At 27.3% G+C, this 24,502-nt stretch overlaps 1 protein-coding gene across 4 annotated transcripts in view; it reads left to right on the forward strand.

The window, feature by feature from the left end:
- The window catches only part of LOC124806626 (receptor-type tyrosine-protein phosphatase S), a 94,092-nt gene that overhangs the window by 33,805 nt on the left and 35,785 nt on the right, over positions 1–24,502 (forward strand). For all 4 annotated transcript variants that reach the window (XR_010639607.1, XM_065801291.1, XM_065801289.1 and 1 more), the window contains 2 exons: positions 8,114–8,206; positions 8,551–8,617. Coding sequence is in view for 3 of the 4 variants with exons in the window: in XM_065801291.1 (XP_065657363.1) it covers positions 8,114–8,206; positions 8,551–8,617 (160 nt within the window). In the remaining variant the exon portion in view is untranslated. The remainder of the gene's footprint in view (positions 1–8,113; positions 8,207–8,550; positions 8,618–24,502) is intronic.

Raw genomic sequence — 24,502 nt, forward strand, 5'->3', positions numbered from 1 at the left:
GTACAATACTAATATAGAAGCACAATACTTACTACAGAATTTGTGTTGATTAATTGGTTATATAATTTTCAGCAGTTTTAATTTCATGACCCTCGTCTATGTCCAATGCATTTAACTCGCCAATTGATAAAGTAACAGCTTTCTCAGCCATCTTCCTGCTCCTAAAAATCTTGTTTTTAAATCTGGGATTTAGTATTGTTGCAAAAGCATATATAGGTTCGTTCTCGCAGTCTCTGTAATGTCGATGCAAAGCTTGACACAGAGATTCTTTAAAATTTCCGTAGTCCTTGATGCCATCAATTGACATGTTAACTGCATTTATTATTGGGATAACTTCTGATGTGGTTACTTTTGATGAACTTGCAGTAAGCGTGACCTCTTCAAACACTTTTAAAGCAGCAACGAGAGGAACCAAACTATCCCATTCTCCGGTTGACAACTCCTTGTTTTGCCGAGTAGCTTTTGGGAAATGTGGCGTTACCAACAGAATCGCATCTTTTTGTTTAATTAAATGGTTCAGCATGTGGAAGGTGCTATTCCATCTAGTTGGCTCATCTTGAATAATGCTGTGTTTAGGCAGTCCCAGAATCTCCTGAGATTGTCTCAAAAGTTTGTATGACTCAAAAGTTTGTATGACTTAACCGAATGTTTAAAGTGTCCTACTATTCTTCTACAGGTAGCAGTTAGTAAAGATATGCGTTCATTGTCGAGGCAGCCGTCTTTGACAACCAACTGAAGTGTATGGGCAAGACAAGGAATATTTGTAAACTTCCCGACTTTCATAGCAGAAACAATATTTCTTGCATTATCTCTTACTACTACATTGAGTTTTTCAAGTAGTCCCCAACGCTCAAGTGATTCATTTATAAAGTTAACAAGATTGGTTGCGGTGTGGGACTCATAAGGAAAAGGTACCATGTCAAGACAAATGTGAATTTGTTTCATATCTTCTGTGAGGAAATGTGCTGTTAGGCTCATGTAATCAATATTGGCTGTTGAGCTCCACATGTCGGTAGTTATACTACCGACATGTGGAGCTCAACATGATTAGCTTTTTTTGTCAAGAACTGAATTTTTTTTGATACCTTCTGATAAATGCTGGGAATTTTAATAGTCGATAAGTATTTTCTGCTTGGTATCGTATACTTTGGCTCCAAAAACTGTTTGTTACAAAAGTTTGAAAGAAGTTACATAAAAAATAATTGTTGTAACTTTTTATCACGATAATACTTCTTATCTTTTTATAACATTTGTATTCAATGTAATTTTACGCTAAACTTTTTATCTAAGTAATTAGCAACATGAAAAAAGTTCGTCAATCTTTAACTACAAATTGTTTGCAGATGTTTTTAATAAAAATTCTGTAAAAAGCTCTATAAAAATCTATATTACAAAAAATATTTATATTCTGTAATCTTTGATAACAAAAATATTAAGACATTATTTTGAGATATTAAAAAAAATGTGCCAATATATGAACAATTTATTTTTATTGTACTAAAAATTACTTCTTCATTAGTTATTACTCTTTGCTTTTCTTATTAGTTAAAGGTATATGGATATCTTTAACTTTAAGATATATGGGGGGAGGGGGGCTGGAGCAGAAGAAAAAAAGTTACCTGTTACTTGCAAATTTTGATTAAAGATAATTTGTTAAATTTCTTCTGCGTGCTATTCAATAAATTTTTTTTATAAAGCAAGTTATATTATAAAGTTAAAGAAATCACGAGTACACTATATCATCCGCTGATGCCAATAATATTACATTAAAATTTATATATATAGGAGATTTCATTTTGCACGCGCACGTTACAGACTCTATTAAATTAATACTAAGGCACATTTTAGTTTAATGACAATCTTTAATCTTTACTAATGACTATGTATTTTTCTATATAAATAAGACAAACTAGTATATAAAAAGCTAGAATATTTCTATTCTTTCCAAATTGTTTAAAGTTCGAATATTGATTAAATTTTGAAGGACAAAAGAGTTACTACTTTGAAAACTTTTAAATCCTGGGACTTTGCCGATGCTTTTCGAATTGAAACTATCACAGAAAAAGAGGAGACTTATGTTATTAAAATATATGTAATTTGTGTGATCTTCATCAAAATAAAATTTTATCCAAAACCAATGACACCGTAAGGGCAACTGCCCTACGGTTTAGAAATGACACTTTTTTAAGTTTGTACACTTAAAATATTGTGTAGAAGTATTTAAAAAGTTTTTTGTTTTAAGAATAATTAACAAAAGAGATGCATAATTAAGACTTTTATATGCAATTTAAGTTTCTTTTTTAATAATAATAAAATTCAAAAAAAATTAAATTAAATTAAAAATCTAATCGTTAAAAATGATTCTTCTCTATAGCTCTGTGTTTCTTTGTGATTTGTTTAAATATAAAACATTTTTACGATAACGTAAAACATTAATGCATTAAATTCCTGGCGAACGCGTTCTAACTATGTATCGAAAATATGCTCAAAACTGGCATTAAACTTTTAAATATTTTTATATAACACAAGCGAAAACGCTAAGCAACATAAATTTGAAAAATACTTAAAAACCTAAATTAGTCTTTGGTAGTAAAAATTTAAAAAATAAAAAATCTTTTTTTTTTTTTTTCAATAACGATTCAATAACAATAATTGTTCAAAAACAAATTTTATAAATAATGAAAAATATATATTTTTTTTTACTAAGTAAAATTGAACTAAAGTTAATATTAGAATAACAATTGAAAACATAACAAACTTTTCATAATATATACACATTTACAATATTTATACATTGTTTTAGTTATTTGAGTCAATTGTTGGATTGAACTAGTTTGCAGTTATTTATTTATTGCGGTAGTTAAAACACTTTATGCCTATAAAAAAAAAAAAAGATAATTTTATGGCATCAAATATCTCATTAGGCTAATGTATTAAGTATTTTTTATTTAAAATAAGGCCTTATATATATATATATATATATATATATATATATATATATATATATATATATATATATATATATATATATATATATATATATATATATATATATATATATATATATATATATATGTTTATATATATATGAACTTCAATATAATAAACTCCAATGTAATAAGCTCAAGAACCAAATATATACAAACTTAAATGCAATAAATTTAACTTAAAAAATATACATATAAACTCTAACATACTCTCAAGTAACAACCAATATTCTTGTCTTTTTCCTTCTGACTTTACAGTTTTTTCACTCGCATTTATACATCAAATGTTTCTTCTTACTGAATGTTCTTTTGTTTTCCGCAACGGACTATTGCATACATTTGCACTGGCTAATGGATTTACAGAATGTTTTGGAACATTTGACAATGCAGTTACAAATGCATAAAGCAAACTGAGAAAGAAGTAACAAGTTTATGGCAAAAAAAAAATTAAATTTTCAGTTCAAATCGTACATGCAAAACTGGATCAAGTGCTGAAGACGATATAATAAATGTGTAAACCAAAGAAAAAACAATAGAATAAAGTTTTTGACACCACAAAAAAAAGGTGAATTGCTCTGCAGTGAGGACAAAAAATTGTATCATCTTCAGGTTGAAAGCAAAGGGTAGGTCAAGTTTACAACTGGGAAGGCTGCTGGTTCGAAAACTATCCATCCATCCTAAAAAACAAAAATGTCCTTAAAGCCTGCTTTAACAGTTATAAGAGCTATTGCTATTTGATTTTAATGATTTTAAATTGTTATATATGATATAATTTATGATTTATATATTATAATACTTCTATTTTATAAATACTATTATATTTACTTATATATAAATTCGAATTTGTATTAAAGTATATAATAGTATTTATTAAATAGTTATTTATTATATAATAGTATTTATTAAATAGAAATTGATTTAAGGATTATATATAACAGTAAAAAAACAAAAAAATTAAATACCAGTAGTTCTTTACTATATAATAATATGTTTTCCCTTGAATACTCATACAGTCAATTTTACATGCATTTTCACATTGTGAAAACATTATTATAAAGTTATAATGCAATTTATGATATTATGATTCTCTTTAGGTTAAATATAATGATTCCTGTTAAAATAATGTTAAATATAATGATTCCTATTAAAATAATGTTAAATATAATGATTCCTGTTAAAATATTGTTAAATATAATAATTCCTGTTAAAATAATGTTAAATATAATGATTCCTGTTAAAATATTGTTAAATATAATGATTCCTGTTAAAATATATGAAGACCTCAGTGGAAAAACCGGCGTTGTCACATTTAAAAAGTATTGAGAAAGTATTTGTTGATCATTAATAAAAGTCTTTATTTAAAGCAAATGAAACTAAGCAATTTAAAAAAATTTATATTATAATTATTTTATTTAAAATTTATTCAAAACAAAACATTTTGTAATTTTTTATACAAAATTTTTTTTTTCTTTGCTTTAAATAAAGACATTTATTAATGATCAACAAATACTTTCTCAATACTTTTTAAATGTGACAACGCCGGTTTTTCCACCGAGGTCTTCATATATAATGTTATATATAATGATTCCTGTTAAAATAATGTTAAATATAATGATTCCTGTTAAAATAATATTAAATATAATAATTCCTGTTAAAATAATGTTAAATATGATTCCTGTTAAAATAATGTTAAATAAAATGATTCCTGTTAAAAAGTTCTATAGGAGTTTTGTTTCCAATACATTGACAGAATTTGATAATAGTGATACATCTGATTTTAGTGATGATCAAAACTTTATACCAGAAGCTGATATTGACACTGATTGCAATTATAGTGTTTATGAATCATCTGAAACTGATTCAGCTGATAGTGAAATAGATGCTGATATAAATAAAAATGAAGACTTTATAGAAAGAAAACAAAGTTCAAGAAACATATCAAGCCATGATTTTCTTGGAGATCCTTTTCCAGCTCCACCTGAACTTTGTATGACTCCATATCAGTATTTTAAACATTTTTTTGATGATGAACAAACAAACATTTACATTCTTCAAAAAAAGGTGCCACAATTAGTGTTACTAATAGTGAAATAGAACATTATATTGGAATACCGTGTATGATTGCTATTATAAAACTTCCCTGTCAACATATGTATTGGTCTCATAACAAAAGCGTACCTATAATTGCAGTTATTATGTCTATAAAAAGATTTGAAAAAAAAAAAAAAAATGGCATTTTGGCAATAATAGCATTTAATTACAGAAGAATCGTCCAGACAATAACAAGTTGTTTAAAATTAAGCCAGTTTTAAAAAGTGTAGTATCACATTGTAGGTCAATTGCAGCTGAGGAAAGTTGCTCAATTGATGAGCAAATAATTCCAAAAAAAAGAAAGATCATCACTGAAACAATATCTACCTGAAAAATGTATTAAGTGGGGAACCAAGGTCTGGGATTAAGATGTGGTCAAGATGTGGAGTGTCTGGAATCATTTATGATTTTAAAGTTTATACAGGAAGATCAAATAAGGTTGTGGTTGATAATGACAGGTTATTGATGGTTAGCAATGTTGTATATAAATTCACAAGGACATTAGAAAAAGATAAAAACTGTCAACTTTTTTTTGACAAACATTTTTCTACAATAAGTCTGATGTTGAAACTCAAATAAGAATGTTTGTAGGCTATAGTAGAGCTAAAGAAGCTTTATGTCACTTAATGGATTTAAAAAAATGAGGCAGAGGTAGTGTTGACTATGTAGTAGATGCTATTTCTGGAATTACCATAATCCAATGGTTTGACAATAACATTATACAACTTATATTAAATTACATGACGCAAGATTATGGAATACTTGCAAAAAGATGGTGTAAAAAAAGTAAGAGTTTTAAATATATTATATGCCCAAAAACAATTAAAAAATGCAACAAAAATATGAGTCTTGATCTTTTTTCCTTCGAAAAAATTACCATTACAAAAAAAAAAGCTAAGTGAAGACCACCAACTATAACTGATCCATCAGATGATATTAGACAAGATAAGATCAGCCACTTCCCAGTTTTTACAGAGAAGCAAAATCGTTGCAGATGTTGCAAGACTGGTCATACAACAATTCTCTGTACAAAGTGTAAAGTTTATCTTTGTCGTATGAAAGAATGTGTTTGCTATTGTGGCATTAAATGAGGAATTTTTAAATTTCATGTAATTTTTTTTTATGGCTTGATAAAGATACTTTATATATTTGATATTTCAGCAAATATTATTATAACATATTGTAACATATTGTCTGTTTTTGATTTTTTTTTTTCCCTTCCATTAATGGGCATTGTTGCTATGCAACAACAATTTTTTATTGGTCACAAGGGTCTATTTTTGAACAAAATTTAATTTATTTCAATTGTAAGGTCAAATGCTTATTATCAACACACACAAATTTTTTTTTCAAGTCACAATAAAAATAATGCATGAAAGGGTTAAGATCTTTTTGACATCTGTAAAATGAAAGAGATCTTTCTTTTTGGTTTGAGGGTGACCTTATTCAACTAGAAAATCGAGTTAATGTTTTTTTATTACTTTTGTACAAATATTCATCGATTTATGAACAGGAACATAAGGTTACAAAATAGTCATAACCCTAATATATATACTACTTTTTGTATTAATTTTGTATATATATGTATATGTATATATATATATATATATATATATATATATATATATATATATATATATATATATATATATATATATATATTTATATATATATATATATATATATATATTTATATATATACATATATATATATATATATATATATATATATATATATATATATATATATATATATATATATATATATATATATATATATATATATATATACAGAAGTAGACTAATACATTTATACTCTATTAAAGATATAAATTATGGACGTCTAAACATACCCTTTTATAAAACTCAAAAGTATGGTAAGCATTCCGTTTTTTATCAGTGTATCTATGAATGTATGTTCAGTGTAATTAGAACATTCTAACTCACTATTAGAACACTTCTCTTCATCGATTTATATTTTTCTAAAAATTAATTAAATGTCCTTTTTAAATGGCTGCTATATATCATCTTCTTTTATTTGAACTTCTTCAGATCATGTTTTTTCTGACTACTTTGCTCAATTGCTTTTTTTTTTTCTTGCAATTTCCTTTGATCTTATATTAAATAAAGCTTTTTTTCCTTCTTTTTCTTTCCAACTGACATTGTTAAAAATCTTTTTGATCAATGGACTTATCTGCAAAAATTACTTTACTGGAGATGTAAAGTCTGAGTTTTCTTTTTTTCATTGTTTAACAACTTGCAATCTTGTCTTCCTAACCAAATCATCCAATAGTTATATTATCTTTTCTGACTTTTATGAAAATAACTTTTTGAAGAACAGCATCAAGAGTTGGTAGTTCAGATTGCAAAAAGTCTCTTCAATATCCTTGAAATGAAATTTCGTTACATAATTATCACTATTCATTATATTTTATATATAATACACTTAACGATGTGTAATGATATATGCAATAATGCAATGAGAAGTAATAATAATGAAACCATATATATTATATATCATTTTATTATTATGTTGATAAAAATTTTATATGAAAAAGTATATTATTCATGACAATATTGTGAAAATAATATAATAACAATAAAATACTATTTATAATGCAAAGATGTTTTTCAATCACAAATCACAAAATAATATATTTACAAAAATATATTTATGCTGCACTATATTCCCAACAATTTTACATGTAAATTAGGCACTGTTTCAACTCTTAGTAAAGCTATGTATAGCACAAAGTTGATACCTGGAAAATTTAATCTAATCTAAGACTGGTAAAAACAGATAGCTCTTCCCCTATGACACCATATTTAGTTAAATCTGCATATATATATACACACATACATGCACACACACATACAGATGCACATACACACACATACACATACACACACACACACACATACACACACACACACACACACACACACACACATATACACAGATTTAACTAAATCGGTTTCATTCTAAATTTTAATTTGTAGTTTTATGTGTACAATATTTAATTTTTAATTAATAGATTTTGGCACTGAATACAGCTTTACAACAACTTACACTCGCAATATGTCAGAAAGTTTTCGTAGTCCTGCAATTTTACTGAAAACACCAGATAGTAAGTTTTTTATTTCAATTTAATTCATAAATATATATATATACATACATACATACATACATACATACATACATACATACATACATACATACATACATACATACATACATACATACATACATATATATATATGTATGTATGTATGTATGTATGTATGTATGTATGTATGTATGTATGTATGTATGTATGTATGTATGTATGTATGTATTTATGTATGTATGTATGTATGTATGTATGTATATATATATATACATATATATATATATATATATATATATATATATATATATATATATATATATATATATATATATATATATATATATATATAAACTTTATTTTAGCACCTCAACCTGTGCCCATTAAAAGTAAATCAGCAAATGTTCTACTATTAGATTTTCCAAATGCTAAGTATGCTTTTTATGTAGTTTTTAAAATACCAGGTGTAAAAAATATTTTAAAAATTTGCTTTTGTTGCTGTTGTTATTGCTTATTGTTTTTTTGTTTTTTTTTGTTTTTTATGAGACTAATCTCAGAGGCATTTAACATTTTTGATGAAAAAAGAGATAATTTGTTGTCCAAAACTGGATAGCAACTCTTTTTGCACCACGATATTCCTAAATTTCTTGAAATCCTTACATAATTGATTACTGCCAGTGACAGGGTGGGGTGATAAAGTCAAAGGGATTTTTCATTCTCAGCCTTCAATCATCGCAATTTTTTGCAAAGCCTCATTATTTGACGTAAGTATAAACATACAAATGTTTGCAGTTTGCTCCATATCTGGTAGTTAGCTATCTCAAACACCAAAAAATCCTGGATACAAATTTACTGCAAATAACATTGCATTGTGTTTGTTAAGAATTTCATATTTTTTACCTAGGTTTAATTTTAGTTCTTCATTGCCCTGTAGGACAATGATTTTTTTAATTTAATTTACACAATCTGTGTCACATGTCTTAAAAAAAAGGTAAAAAATAAATTCCAGCATTCCAGCCTGAAATATTGTAATTCCAGTCGGAACCAGATTGACCTAAAAATCGCAAATTCCGGCCAGAACAGAATTCCAGTACATCTCTACTCATGATCAATATCCCATTTGATAGAAGCAGTAACATTCTTTTTATGAGGGTATAAAATATCAGCAACAAGAGGAGTTGTTTTAGGCCTTTCAGAACTGGTATTTCTAAAAAGAATGTTAACTTTAGTATATATATTGTGATGTTTGGATGCAATTAAGCTCCCCTTTCTCATTTAGAACCAGGTAATGCTTTTTGCTTAATTTCTTGTATTGTATTCTATGTTTTAATTGTTTTATCTGTCAATACCATTTTTTCTAAAAATAGTTTGCCTAAAGTTGTGCATAAATAGTACCTTGCATTCATCATTTCATTCACCTTGCATTCGTTTTAAAATGAGTATCAAAACGTTGTAAGTTATGTACTATGTATCTTCAGTTTGATAATCATTTTACAACATCATCTTGTAAAGTATGGTACATTAAAACTTCAATATCATGTAATTCAAAAAATATTATTTATTTTCTATCATGTAATGGAAAAACAACATACATCGGTAAAACTAATAACCTAAGGTTAAGGACTAATCTACACATCTACACACGCAGAACAGGTATTGGTTCATATAAATTTGATCAGCATCTTTTCAATTGCCATAATAATGAACTTTTTTAAAATTATTTCCAATGTTAAAACTCTCAAATAAGAATTTACTTCTTATTTATGAAGCTCACCTACATAAACAGGGACATGACACACTGAACATATAAACAGAAAGTAATTGTTTTCACATTACTTTTAAAGTTTCCTTACCAACAAAAATAAAGTTACACTATATTTTGTTAATTATAGTTTTTTTTATATAAACCTTAATTACTTCCTTTTTAAACTTTTTATAAGAAGTTCAATATAAAGAGTTTTTTATAGTTTTGTAAATCTCATACACACATGAAGATTTTATATAAAAGGCCTTCTGTGTTTGAGAAAAATTTAAAATATTTGTTAAAATATAACTATTAAATATATTTTACTCATCTTAGTTTGAAAAGTTTTTTTTTTGTTACCTGGAACTCTGACTCATATTTGTTAAAAAATTTTTTTGCTATACATATATATATATATATATATATATATATATATATATATATATATATATATATATATATATATTTTTGAATATAAAGCATAAAAAACAGCTGCGTACAAACTAAATTTATTCTTCGTAATATTTCGATCTGCTTTTGCACAGATCGTCATCAGACGTAAAATATAGTACAAAAAAAAACCGTTACAAATATTACTTAAAAACGTCAAAGAAGACATTAAAAAGAAGCCATAAATGATTACATAATAACGTAAATATAAAACTAGCAAATATTATTTGACTCCTTTTTTTGGATAATTTTTTGAAACAGAGGTCTCCAACTGTTTGTAGAAATTTTAATGCCATTGTCACGGTTCAGAAGTATTGGAGCATTTTTTATTTCTTGGTATGTTGAGGCGTAATTAATTTCAAGTGATTCTCTAACTTTGCGTTGATCGTACTCTGATTTTATTGCTAGAGTTTTCGGATTTGACCAATCAAACATGCCATTACATTCTCGACCATGTTCGGTTGCACCAGATGCATCCCATTTACCTTTTAAATATATATATATATTCACGTACAACAAGATATGACATTGAAACACAATATATATATATATATATATGAGTTCTAATTCATTCCTACTAGATGAATAAAAAAGCATGCAGGGACAGGTACAAAAAAAAATGTGAATTTGCTGAATGACAAGTCAAGCAAGAGTTTTAGTTGATGGAACTAGAGATAACAGCTCCTTTGAGCGGTGACCGTGATTTGTCAAAAAGAGAAAGAGATGCAACTTTACAACAATGGGAGAGAGGCTCAAGCTTGACAGATATAGTAGGTTCAACTACATTTACAATGCATTTTTAGACCTTGTCTAGAAGAGAAAGAGCATCGTTAGAAAGCCCCAGCCCAATTATGACAAAAGCATTCCATGCAAGGGCGAATAAGACATTTGTAGGGGTAGAGAATGGAATCAGGTATAAGATAATGGCAAGCACGATAAAGAGATCATATATATAATTGATTGCTAAATTAGCATCCTTAATAGATGCTAATTTAGCAATCAATTGTATATATGGTTTCCATGAGGGTTCAGTAGTAACCTATAATCCAAGAAGATGTAAAGAAGAGGTCTCAGTGAAAGGGGAGCTATTCATCAATATAAGAATGTCGACAGTATTATGATAGTTGTTTGCAGTAAATAACTGAGTTTTGTTAAAGTTAAAAAGCCACTGCTTTTGTTAAAGTTAAAAAGCCACTGCTTTTGTTAAAGTTAAAAAGCCAGTCTGTTTTAAAAGTGAAATCAGATTCAAGATCAGCAGCCTGTTCTAAACGATCAAAAAGAGAGTATTTTTGTCAAGACAGAAGTTGAAGTAAAGTTGAATCATCAGCAAATAGAGCAACTTTAGATGTAAGGAAGATTATTAATGTAGATAAGAATCAAAACAGGACCAAGGGTAGAACCTTGAGGTACCTCAAAAATTACTGGAAAAGAAAAAGAGTGTTGGCCCTCGAGGATGACTTTAATAAACCAATCAGAAAGAAATGGTTTTATAATCTCAAAAACTTTTCCAGATATACCATAGGAAGCAAGCTTATGGAAAAAACCAGCATGTCAATTTTTTTCGAAATCTTAAGATTTGTCAAGAGCAATAGCTCTTGCCTTGTTGTCTCCATCTAATGCATGATAGAATTTTTCTGTCACAGTAGTTAATAAGTCAGCCATAGAAATTTGTTGATCAAAGACTCAAAGACGCCAATAACAGATAGGACGATAGTTGGAGAGGATAGAATTTTCTTCAGAGTTATTAAAAATTGGAACAAGAGATGCCGTTTTCTAGCATGCAGGAAAACAAGATTCAGTCAAGCACTTAATAAGTAGTTTGGAGAGAATTAGCGAGTTCTGGAGAACATTTTTGTAAGACTATTACAGAAATGTTGTCTTGACCAAAAGTTGTAGAAAAGTTTAATTTAGATATGACTTCAGCAACAGAAGCTGGAGTGATTTAAATGTCTAACAATTGATTAATATGTTTAACTGGAATGGCAGGAGAACAAGGAAAAACTGACAAGACACAAATCAAGAGGTGAAGTTAAGTGATAAAGGTTGTCTGGTAAATGAGTTACAAAGTCGACTATCTGAGATTGAGAAAAACAGAAATTAAAGGATTTAGTGTCAGCAGAGTCAATGGTGTTAGAGCCAAACCATTTAGTGTGATGAGCATTAAAATCACAAATAAAAACAGTATTAGCAGAGTGGTAAAGAAAAAGGGCATGGTCAATTTAATCTGAAATTACATCTAAAAAAGTGCAGTCTTGAGAAGAAGGAGAGTAATAAAGAACAAAAAGAAAGTTGATAGAGTGAAGAGGTGCTAAGCGGAAGTACATAAAAGAATGTTCAGAAGATTCAAACTTGATTTCTCAACATTGGTGCTTAAGTAGATGACCAAGTATGTAACAAATAGAATCTTTGTGAATTAAAGGATAGTATCCGTCAATATTGAGATCTAAAGAAGGAACAGTCAAATTTAAATTAGTCTCACAAAGAGCAAGCAAGTCTGGTGAATTTTGCATGAGGTGAAATTTGACTGATTGAAAGTTACTTTTATATTTGTGAAAGATATAGTGAAACAATTGGCTGGTGGGGATGGTTTTTAAGTTAAATATTTTTAGTTATTTTGGGCATGGTTTAAGTTTAAAGAGAACTTGGTTCATTTATAGATAGAGCACGCCATCCCAAGCAATAAACAAAGTTGTAACTTAATGCTCCTTATGAGGCCTCAACAATGCGCACCAAAAGCATTATCAGGGACACCATCCATGCGCAATATGGCACTATTAATACTCTGATATTTTACAACTATTGATGGAATCAACCTCTCTGAGAGCTACCACAGAGTTTGGCAAACAATACTACCAACCAGCCTTAGAACCATTAAACTGAGTTTTAATTATGTATATATATATATATATATATATATATATATATATATATATATATATATATATATATATATATATATATATATATATATATATATATAATTTACTATATACGTATGTTTGAGTTCAATGTTTTAAAGTACTGCTTTCAGGAAGTAACTTCTATTAATTATGCACATGCGTTACTTTAAAAACAACAACAACATTGTAATTTTGATTTTTTTTTTTTGTAATGGTCTTTTACCAAAACATAATAAAAAAGGTCATATCATTGCTTTAAAGATGTATATACCAGATATAAATTCATAAACTGATAAAAGTGTGGTCAAGGAAAACACATTTCTTTTGAAATATTTAAATTTATTAATTTTTATATGATAAAATACGCTGGAAAGTCAGAAATTATTATATGATTATCCATACTACTAAAACAGAATAATTTAGTGTTTATTACAATTTTTAATGCTTTAAAGCTATATATATTTAAAAAAAAAAAAGGTTTTAATTTTGTAATAAAAAAAATCAGAGTCCGGTTACTTAAAACACAAACTGGCTGAGTCTCATGATGTAAAACTAAAAACATTATACAGAATATGCGGAGAATAATGGAGATAATGATAGTGTTTTTATAACAAAATGTATTGTTAGAGTAATTTTTTTTTTTTTTCTATCCAAATTGATAAGGAACTCCCAAATATGCATCCTCAAAAAATGTGTTACAGATGCTTTTCGATGTTAAAAAATATTGAAAAAGTTTCAAACACTAAACTAAAATTAAGATCTTGGACTGAAAATTGCAATCTGACTGAATATGTTTGCATAAAGAAAGAAAAAAAAAAGAAAAAGATAGGAAGACCTTTATATTAGTTATAGTAAAAATATTTGGACTAGACACAATAAATAACATACAATCTAAACTTTTACCTGAAACAAAATTTAAATTACAAGATATTAACCACATCTTAAACCCTCAAATGCATCTTTGTGTGTGTAGTATTTGCAACTACATTATGCATAAACCAATTATTTTTAAAAACTGTCTTCATTCATTCTGTGCACCATGTCCATTACCACTTATCATTGGCAAACTAATATCAAAAACAAAATGCCTTAAGTGGACCAAAGGTAAAACTATTTTTACAAAAACAGACTCTCAAATTACTAAAGCAAAAAAAAATTGCTATAAATTTTAAGGAAACTATAGTTTGGTTTTAAGTAATTTAAGTAAATTACACAACATTTTAGCCTTTATGCTTCACATCAACACCGAGTTTTGAAATCTTTTAATGAAAATAAAATAGAATCTATTCTAACCAAATCAAATACTTCAAAAGCCAAAGTATCTGCTAAAGAAATGATCAGTTTAAAAGCAAACATGAGCAGTACTTATTTCAACATGAAAATATTATCTAGTTACACAAGATTGCAATTATTATATTGCAATAAGATTGCAATTATTTAAATTTTAAAACAACAGATTCAACACTTTCAATAGTTATTGATAATAAAAAAAACATTTTAGGTGGTAGCCAACAATGTAATATGTGCTTCTAATGCAAAATAAAAACATGTGGCTTAGAAATGGTCATAATTGGTCAGAAATGGTACTTATGGAGAGCAAGGTGGAGAGAGTATTGAAATCAACCGCATTAAGACTGGCATATAGATATGTAGGGTATGTAGATTAAACGCATAATGGATGAGCATTTCATAAAAAACAACCCAACTGTAAAAAAAATACCAAAAAAAAGCTCAGCCTAGAAAAAGAAAAATTGTAGATATTGAAAATAATTTGATAAAATACTATAAAGAGGTTTAAAAATAATAAATTTTAGTATTAAAGCCTACATAATATTTCTGTCAGTATTTGTAATTAAAATAAAAAGAAAACTTACTAGTCTTTAAAAGCATAATATTATCACAAAAAAAAGTAACCGATTTATGATTTTTGCTTTAAATAATTAACGAACTATTATATTTATATTCACAAGCTACTATATATTATATATATTATATAAAAGATCAAGTTAGTCACTAAAAAATTTACAACTTTAGAATATAGACTATAATGTAAGCACAGGTTAAACTTCACCTGAAAAACAACCAAATTTCACTTTAGCCCCATTTTAGTCCTATTCTATTCGGAAATATTGTTTTAATATTATTTCTTATAGACAACCTAGTATTATCTACAAATAAATTTAATTTGAAGTGTAGATAACTTTATTAATAGAACTCTGTTTACTCGCAAACATTGTTTACCAACATTTGAGCAAAATATGACACATGCACATAATAAATCTCCATTATTAAACCACAGTGCAATGTTTAAGCAGCTTCTTAACCTACATTTTATTGTCAAAAAGTTAAAACAATCAAAATAATGCAGAATAAATTAAGTTTTATCATTTTTTTTAAATCGCAATAATGACTAGAAAGTTTTTTTAATTGATAGAGTTTTTTTTTTTAAATCATATTTTTTAAAACATGCGGAGAGTGTTGCGACATTGACTATCTTATAGCCTGCTGCTACAAGAGAGTGCTACTACATTGACTGAGGGTTTGGTTTGGGCAGGCAATCTATCAATTTAAAAAAAAATTTTCAAGTTTTTAATAATCATTTATATAAAGATTACTAGTTTACATTTTGTCTTAAAAACTATTGTTTTTTTAACAAAAAATAAAAAAGTATATATTTTCATAGTTTTTTCAAGCAAACTTTTTGAATTTGTGTTCCGTAAATTTTTTTTTTTAATTTTTCTAAAAATGTAATAAGTGTATTTTTTTAATTATAATTCCCAAAAAAATCTTAAATAATATTTTTTTTATAAAATGATTGTTATTTTTTAAATTTTTATATAATTTCACTTCTTTTGAGACCCAACATGATATGTTTTTAAAGAACTTCTTTTTTCGAAATATTAGGGACCCGTCTGATGTTTAAGGGTCTTGAGTGACCCCTAAAAAATTTTTTTATTTAAAATTTTTTTAAGTTTAGCATTAATTTATTATATAGAACACATTTAGGGGTATCATCAAACATTTTCAAAAAATGTTGTTTTATGACACACCCTTTATTTTTATATATATATATGATTTCAGTGTAGACATCGTGTATAAGAGTGTATGTTATATTGATAAGAAAACATCAAACAATACGAATTCTCTTAATACAAATAATAATTTATTTTGAGAAATTTTCACTGGGTTATGGATACCAGCATTATCAGCTCGTAAAATATTACAAAATTTTTGAACGTTAAAAAACAGTTTAATAAAAAAAATTTTTAACTGACATCAGCAGTTGAATGGCTTCTTTTTTCGTTACGCAAGAATATAAAAAATGGAGTCCAAAATTTAGTTTTAACAAATTGCCCATTATCGAGATTTATTCCGCCATTCGATGGGAAACATTGGTGTATTTCGAGTGCTTCTCGTACTTTACGGTCGAATTTTTTTGTTTCAACTTTAAGAGTTTTAATTTTCTCCCAATTTATTTTTTCAGAGCAAAACTCGCTATGTGTTGCAATTGCTGACTGATGATGTTTGCCATCATTTAAACTTTTTTGGTGTTGTTGAATTCTTGTTTTAATTTGTAATTTTGTTTCTCCTACATATTTTTTCGAGCAATTGCATTCAACTAAATATGTACCAGGCTGGCTATTTAGGGGCAATCTAGATTTGTTTTTACATGTTAATATTGTTCTTAAATTAGGATTTGATTTAAAAACTACTCTATAGCCAACTTTTCTAAATATTTTCCTTAACTTTGGTGATAGTGAAGGTATCCACGGTAATGATACTGTTTGGAAAGCATTGTTCTCGGATTGAATTCTATTGTTCTTTACGTAGCGTTTTTTCCTAATTTGATTTGCAATACTTTTTAGTTGGCTTTCAATGTACCCATTTTCATTAAAAACTTGAATAAGAAAGTTTATCTCATTTTTAAAATGTGTAACACTGCATATGGAGTGCGCCCTGTGAACATAACCTTTAAATATTGCGCATAAAATTTTGGGGTCGTGATTTGATTTAAGGCTCATAAGCCTGAAAAAGCTTACCCTATGAGAACAGTTATATCAACTGTCGACACACCTAATTATGGAATATCTAACTACTTAGTTAAAGCAATACAACCTATCTTAAATAAAAATAAAACATGTTTGAAAAATTCTTTTGATTTTATTAACAAAGCAAACTCATGGAATGTAGACGAAAACGAAGTTCAAGTTTCATTCGATGTGATAAACATTTATCCATCAATTCCACTTAAAGAAGTTACTTTAATTCTTATAGATCAATTAAATAAAGATGATTCCTACAGATGTTTTACCAAGCTTACTATATCAGAAACAAAAACACTTATAGAGCTTTGTTTACATCGTTGCTATTTTTTGTGGAACAACGAGATCCATGAATTGGAGAATTCCGGTCCTATTGGTCTTTCATTCATGGTTGTATTGGCAGAATCTTTTCTGCAACATCACGAAGAAAATGCCTTCAAAATTGCAAAGACATTAAATCCTCCTCTCGACTTAAAATCCTATCTAAGATACGTCGATGATAGCCATGCTAGATTTTCAAACATCCAAGAAGCAGAGAAATTCAAAATAATTTTAAATAAACAACACCCTGCAATACAATACACAATTGAGACAAAAAACCATAACAAAACTCTGAATTTCCTAGATATAACAATAATAAATAACAGCAAAGGTAAGTATGAGTTTAAAGTCTACAGAAAAGAAGCCATTACAAATATTCAAATAAAACCGCACTCGAATCATGACCCCAAAATTTTATGCGCAATATTTAAAGGTTATGTTCACAGGGCGCACTCCATATGCAGTGTTACACATTTTAAAAATGAGATAAACTTTCTTATTCAAGTTTTTAATGAAAATGGGTACATTGAAAGCCAACTAAAAAGTATTGCAAATCAAATTAGGAAAAAACGCTACGTAAAGAACAATAGAATTCAATCCGAGAACAATGCTTTCCAAACAGTATCATTACCGTGGATACCTTCACTATCACCAAAGTTAAGGAAAATATTTAGAAAAGTTGGCTATAGAGTAGTTTTTAAATCAAATCCTAATTTAAGAACAATATTAACATGTAAAAACAAATCTAGATTGCCCCTAAATAGCCAGCCTGGTACATATTTAGTTGAATGCAATTGCTCGAAAAAATATGTAGGAGAAACAAAATTACAAATTAAAACAAGAATTCAACAACACCAAAAAAGTTTAAAGGATGGCAAACATCATCAGTCAGCAATTGCAACACATAGCAAGTTTTGCTCTGAAAAAATAAATTGGGAGAAAATTAAAACTCTTAAAGTTGAAACAAAAAAATTCGACCGTAAAGTACGAGAAGCACTCGAAATACAGAGGCACCAATGTTTCCCATCAAATGGCGGAATAAATCTCGATAATGGGCAATTTGTTAAAACTAAATTTTGGACTCCACTTTTTATATTCTTGCGTAACGAAAAAAGAAGCCATTCAACTGCTGATGTCAGTTAAAAATTTTTTTTATTAAACTGTTTTTTAACGTTCAAAAATTTTGTAATATTTTACGAGCTGATGATGCTGGTATCCATAACCCAGTGAAAATTTCTCAAAATAAATTATTATTTGTATTAAGAGAATTCGTATTGTTTGATGTTTTCTTATTAATATATATATATATATATATATATATATATATATATATATATATATATATATATATATATATATATATATATATATATACACACTCGGGTGTCCCAGCCGCCCTTTATATTCTAAAAAAGATCTGTTCATATTCTTAAAACTTTCTCGGTTTTTATTCTTAAACTCATATTTCTGTTCATATTCTTAAAGCAACTCGGTTAAAGTTTATTGCAGAAAAAAGACCTTTTATAACTAAAAATGAAAGAAGTGTATTTTTTTGGTTATAATTCCCAAAAAAATCTTGAATAATATTTTTTTTATAAAATGGTTGTTCTTTTTGAAATTTTATATGATTTCGCTTCTTTTGAGACCCAACATGACATACTTTTGAAAAACTTTTTTTTTTTTATAATATAGGGACCCGGCAAGTGTTCAAGGGTCTTGTGTTCCCCCTAAATCCAATAAAATTTCGAAAAAATTTAACCAAGTTGCTAGGGGCAGCTGGGACACCGTAGTATATATTAGGGGTGTTCAAAAAAATTTTCAAAACGCGAATACACAAGAAGCCAAATTTGGGGCAAATATTAAAAAATATAATTACAAAAAAAAAGTTCCAAAAATATTGGCATCTACCTTGTGTTTAAGCGGCAAAATACCCAAAAAATGCCCCAAATTGTTCTTAAATTGTTTTACTTTAAGCGCAAGGTATATGTCAATATTTTGTAAAAAAAAATTTTCTAATGTGATCTTAATGGTCCATATTTTTTTTTTAGATTGTTGTGTATCCTGGTTTTTTCATAATCGTTGTTTAAAATAAAAATGATGTTGCATAATTTATTCAAAAAAAACAACATTTTATTGCGTATTTGCGCAATATTATTTTTTTGCGAAATCTTTTGTTAATTTAAACAACAATTATGAAAAAACTAGGATACACAACAATCTAAAAATAAACTTTAGACCATTATGATCACATTAGAAAAAAAAGATTTACAAAATATTGGGATTTACCTTGCGCCCAAAAGCCAAATAATTTAGGAACAATATTGGGGAATTTTTGGGGGGTTTTGTCGCTTGAGCACAAGGTAAATGTCAACTCCTTTGGAATTTTTTTTTTTATAATCGTATTGTTTTAATATCTGCCCCAAAATTTGGCTTTTTGTGTATTCTTGAAAATTTAATTTTTTTGAACACTCATATATATACATATATATATATATACATATATAAATATATATATATATATATATATATATATATATATATATATATATATATATATATATATATATATATATATAATATTATTAAAATATTTTAAATGAGAAAATACAACTTTATAATGGAACTTGAAGTTTCATGCCATTCGGCAATCATCAGCCATATTATTCAAATATAAAATAAAAACCGTTATAAAAAATACAAATTTAGCGTTGCAACGGCATCTGACGTCAAGTGTACGTGATCCAATATTTGCTAATCGCCGGTATCAAAGTTAGAAAGTAAAAATTTTTTCCTATGTCTACAAGCAGAAACCAATTCACTTTTTTTATTAGGTAGTAAACCACTATCAAAATTCATAATAAAATATTTTTCACTGATGCAAAGGTTACACCTTTTTGTAGATGGATTATAAGATTGGCATCTTTTAATTATGTTCCACTTAATTATAGGCATGTTACCTGCGTCTTTGTGTTTCCAGATCTCTTTGGAAAGTTCTGTATCATTTCTATATCTGGTTGCATTAAATGATTTAGGGTGGTTTGCAAATCTGAGCTTGAAAGCGTTTTCACTGATACCGATGTAATATTTTTCCGTAAGACTGGGATTAGGTGATGATAAAGTGGCTTTATATACAACGTTTTTTGATAGACATTCGTTATTTAACGGGCATGCAGTTTTCTTAATGCAATTGCAATTTATATCATTAGTGGTGAGTTTGTTGCGCAAAATTTGTTGGTTGTGTGAATTAATAATAGATCGAATATTTGGCATGCAGCTGTAACTAACTTTTATTGTGTTTCTGTTGAAAATTTTGTGGAGCTTATGATGTAATGGAAAATGTAAGTCAATTAAGTTTAAGAAAAGGTGTCCAATTTTTGTTACCACATTTTTACTAAAAGGGGGATTAAACCATATTATATTTCTTTTTCGTTTATTAGTATTAGAAGAATTTAGATTTGAATGATATTGGAGATTGGTGGGAAATCCAGACTTTTCTAATGCGTCTTTATAAATAGGAGCAGACTTTTGGAAAATTTTTTCGTTTGAAGAATTGGAAGATAATCTATGTTCAATTGAGGTTGGTAATTGTTTTAAAATGCTTGGTGGATGGTTGGAACTAGCATGGATATAATTTAGCGTACTATCAGGTTTATGGTAAGGTTGAAAAGTGCAGTTATTAAGATCAAATGTAACATCAAGGTAGTTAACAACTTTCATATTAGATTGAATCGAAATACAGAGGTTGTATTGTTTAAATATTTGAGTAAAATGCTTCTTAATTTTTTCCATTTTTGGGCCGCTTGCGTTTTTAAACATGGCTAGGCCATCGTCTCTATATAATCCAAAATCAGATTTTTTATAAAATTGCGAAATCCGGAAGAGAAGAAAAATACCAACTAACTCACACACTTCCGCTCCATCAAATGCACCCATGGTAACATCAAACAAACCACTTGTTTTCTTAATCCAAACTTGATCATTGGTAAATAATAAAGACTTACGCGCGTGGAGAATTAAAGATTTATGATCAGCATCAATGGAAACGTATTGTTCTGCAAAGTTTATGGAGTCGATAAGTAGCTTTTCATTTATAGAAGGGTAAAAGTCAACGATGTCGAAAATAAGGAATTTATAAAAAAGTTTGTCATTGATGTTTTTGAACCAATTTATTACATTTTGTGTACTATTCCACTGATTTAATTGCAAAATATTTCTTAGGTTGGTGATAATATCTGATAAAATATGCTTACTTATTCTACCAACTTCATTCTTAGCTGGGTTAATTAGACAAACAGTAGGATTATTTAAAAAATTAGGTTTATGGTATATATATATATATATATATATATATATATATATATATATATATATATCCTTTTATTGTATTATTGTTATATTAATAGTCCTTTGTTGTTGAGCACTCTCTAAATAATATTGGTGCTTTTAAATAATAATAATAATTATTTAAGCAATTTTGGAATATGGAACAACATTCCTTTAACTACTCAATGAAGAACATACCAATACCAACAAAGAAATTTTAACTTAAATACTAGATTGAAAAAGTCGGATTAGTGATCAAATGAATGAGATGGAAAGCTCTAATTTGGGAGAAAAATCTTAACCAAGAACCAGATTACCACAAAATCCTGATCTAGTAAATTTCCAAAACAATCTACTTAGAATGATATAAAAAATTTCTTTTACTTATACCTACAACCACTTTCAAAAACAACTAAATAATGACATTTACAAAATTAAATCATCAGAAAAAATGCTTCTTTTTACAGAAAAATCACATAATATTTATGAGCTTGAAAAATCTTCTTACAATAAACTTTTTAATGAAAACGTAACCAGAACTTACAAAAAATCTGATAATTTGCAATATAATATCTTAATAGTGCGGCTGAAGTAATTGCTTAAGACTTAGGTATCGACAATGTCTTGGAATGAATACCGCGTTTATAAAAATAAAGAATCACAAAGATGATTTTGTCAACAATACTAAATGTTGATTAATTAATCCATCTAATTCAGAACTTGGAAAGGTTAGTAAAATTTTACTGGAAAACATTAACAATAAAGTGAGAAAAGCCATCCTTGTAAACCAATGGCATATTACGGATGAAGTAATAAATTGGTTCAGCAATAATAAAAACAAACACAACTGTTCTTTCATCCAGTTTGATATCGAAGAGTTTTATCCTCCTAACTACAAAGAATTACTTCAAAATTCGTTTATTTATGCTAAACAATTTACAAAAATTTCAGAAAATATATTAGATATTATTAATCAAGAAAATCATTACTATTTACTGAACGATAGTATCTGGGTCGAAAAACTTGGAGATTCTAATTTTGATGTCGCTATGAAAAGTTTCAATGGGGCTGAAGTATGTGAGTTAGTTGGCCTTTTTATTTTTCATACTATAAGTCAAGACTATGGGTTGCAAACCGTTGGATTATAAAGAGATGATGGCCATTGCTGTTTTCATGGGATTAATGGACCACAATCCGAGAGAATTAAGAAAAACATTTTTATTATTTTAAGGAGAAATTTAATTTAAAACTTACAATAAAAACCAACTTGAAAATTGTAAATTTTTTCAATGTTACTTTCAACTTGTCAGAAAATACTTTCCAGCCATACAGAAAACCAGGTGACCACCCATTATACATCAATGTAAATTCTAACCACCCTCCTAGTATTATTAAATCCATACAAACTAAGATATCTAACCTTATTAGCCATATTTCATCTAGCAAGGAAGTTTTTGATTGAGCATCATCATTTTATAACAATGTGTTAGTAGCAAATGGGTATAATGAAAAGATTGATCTCATCTCATCAAAACCGAAATCAAGATCATGATAAATTATTTGGTTTAATTCTCCGTTTTCGCAAAATGTAAAAATCAATGTCACAAAGTATTTTCTAAATCTAATTGAAAAGCATTTCCCAAAAGCACATAAGTTTCGCAAAATTTTTAATAGGAATAATTTAAAAGTCAGTTATTGCTATCTTCCAAACATCACCGATATTTTTAATTTAACACAATAAAAAAGTATTATCTAATGTTTCCAACACAATTGTTTTGACATGTAACTGTTGACAACCTTCGCAATATCCTTTGCAATGTGTCTTAATAAAGATATAATTTATGTCTTCAATGTAAAAACATCACCACAGGATAGTGGTTTAAATTATATTGGTTTAACGGAGCACACCTTTAAAGATCACTGGTACAAACATAAAAACTCTGTTCTATATGAAAATAAAGCTAATACCACAGAACTTTCTAAATATATCTGGGAAATAAAAAAAAAGGGATTTTCAAATCCTATTCTTGCGTGGAAGATTATTGATAGGGCGGAATCATTTAAACCTGGAGGAAAGTTATGTAACCTTTGTTTAACCAAAGAATACCATATCAATACATCATTTCAATTTTTATTTTGTTTTTCAATTTTTATTTTTTATTTTTAAAATTTCAAAGAAAAAAAAAAAAAAAATTGATTTTATCAAATTTAATTCAAGTTTTTATGTTTGATATATATTTAACTATTTTGTTTATTTATTTATAGTTTCAAATAATAATAACTTTTTTCATCCCGATATGAAAGTGAATGCACTTTATGCTTATAACTGTATATAAATGCATTGCCGGATACGCCATAATCAAGCCTGTAGGCAAAACTATTTTATAGAATTTTTTTAGTAAACTTTATATAATGAAAAGATGCTTTTTTAATTTTGAGTCTGCTTTTTAACAAAAGTTTTTTTATTGTCATTAATTTTTTATATTGATCATAGAATGAACGTCAATTAGAAATGATTAACTAGCTTATGAGTAGT

Source organism: Hydra vulgaris, chromosome 07 (genome assembly GCF_038396675.1).
Source record: "Hydra vulgaris chromosome 07, alternate assembly HydraT2T_AEP".
Taxonomy (NCBI): Eukaryota; Metazoa; Cnidaria; class Hydrozoa; order Anthoathecata; family Hydridae; genus Hydra; species Hydra vulgaris.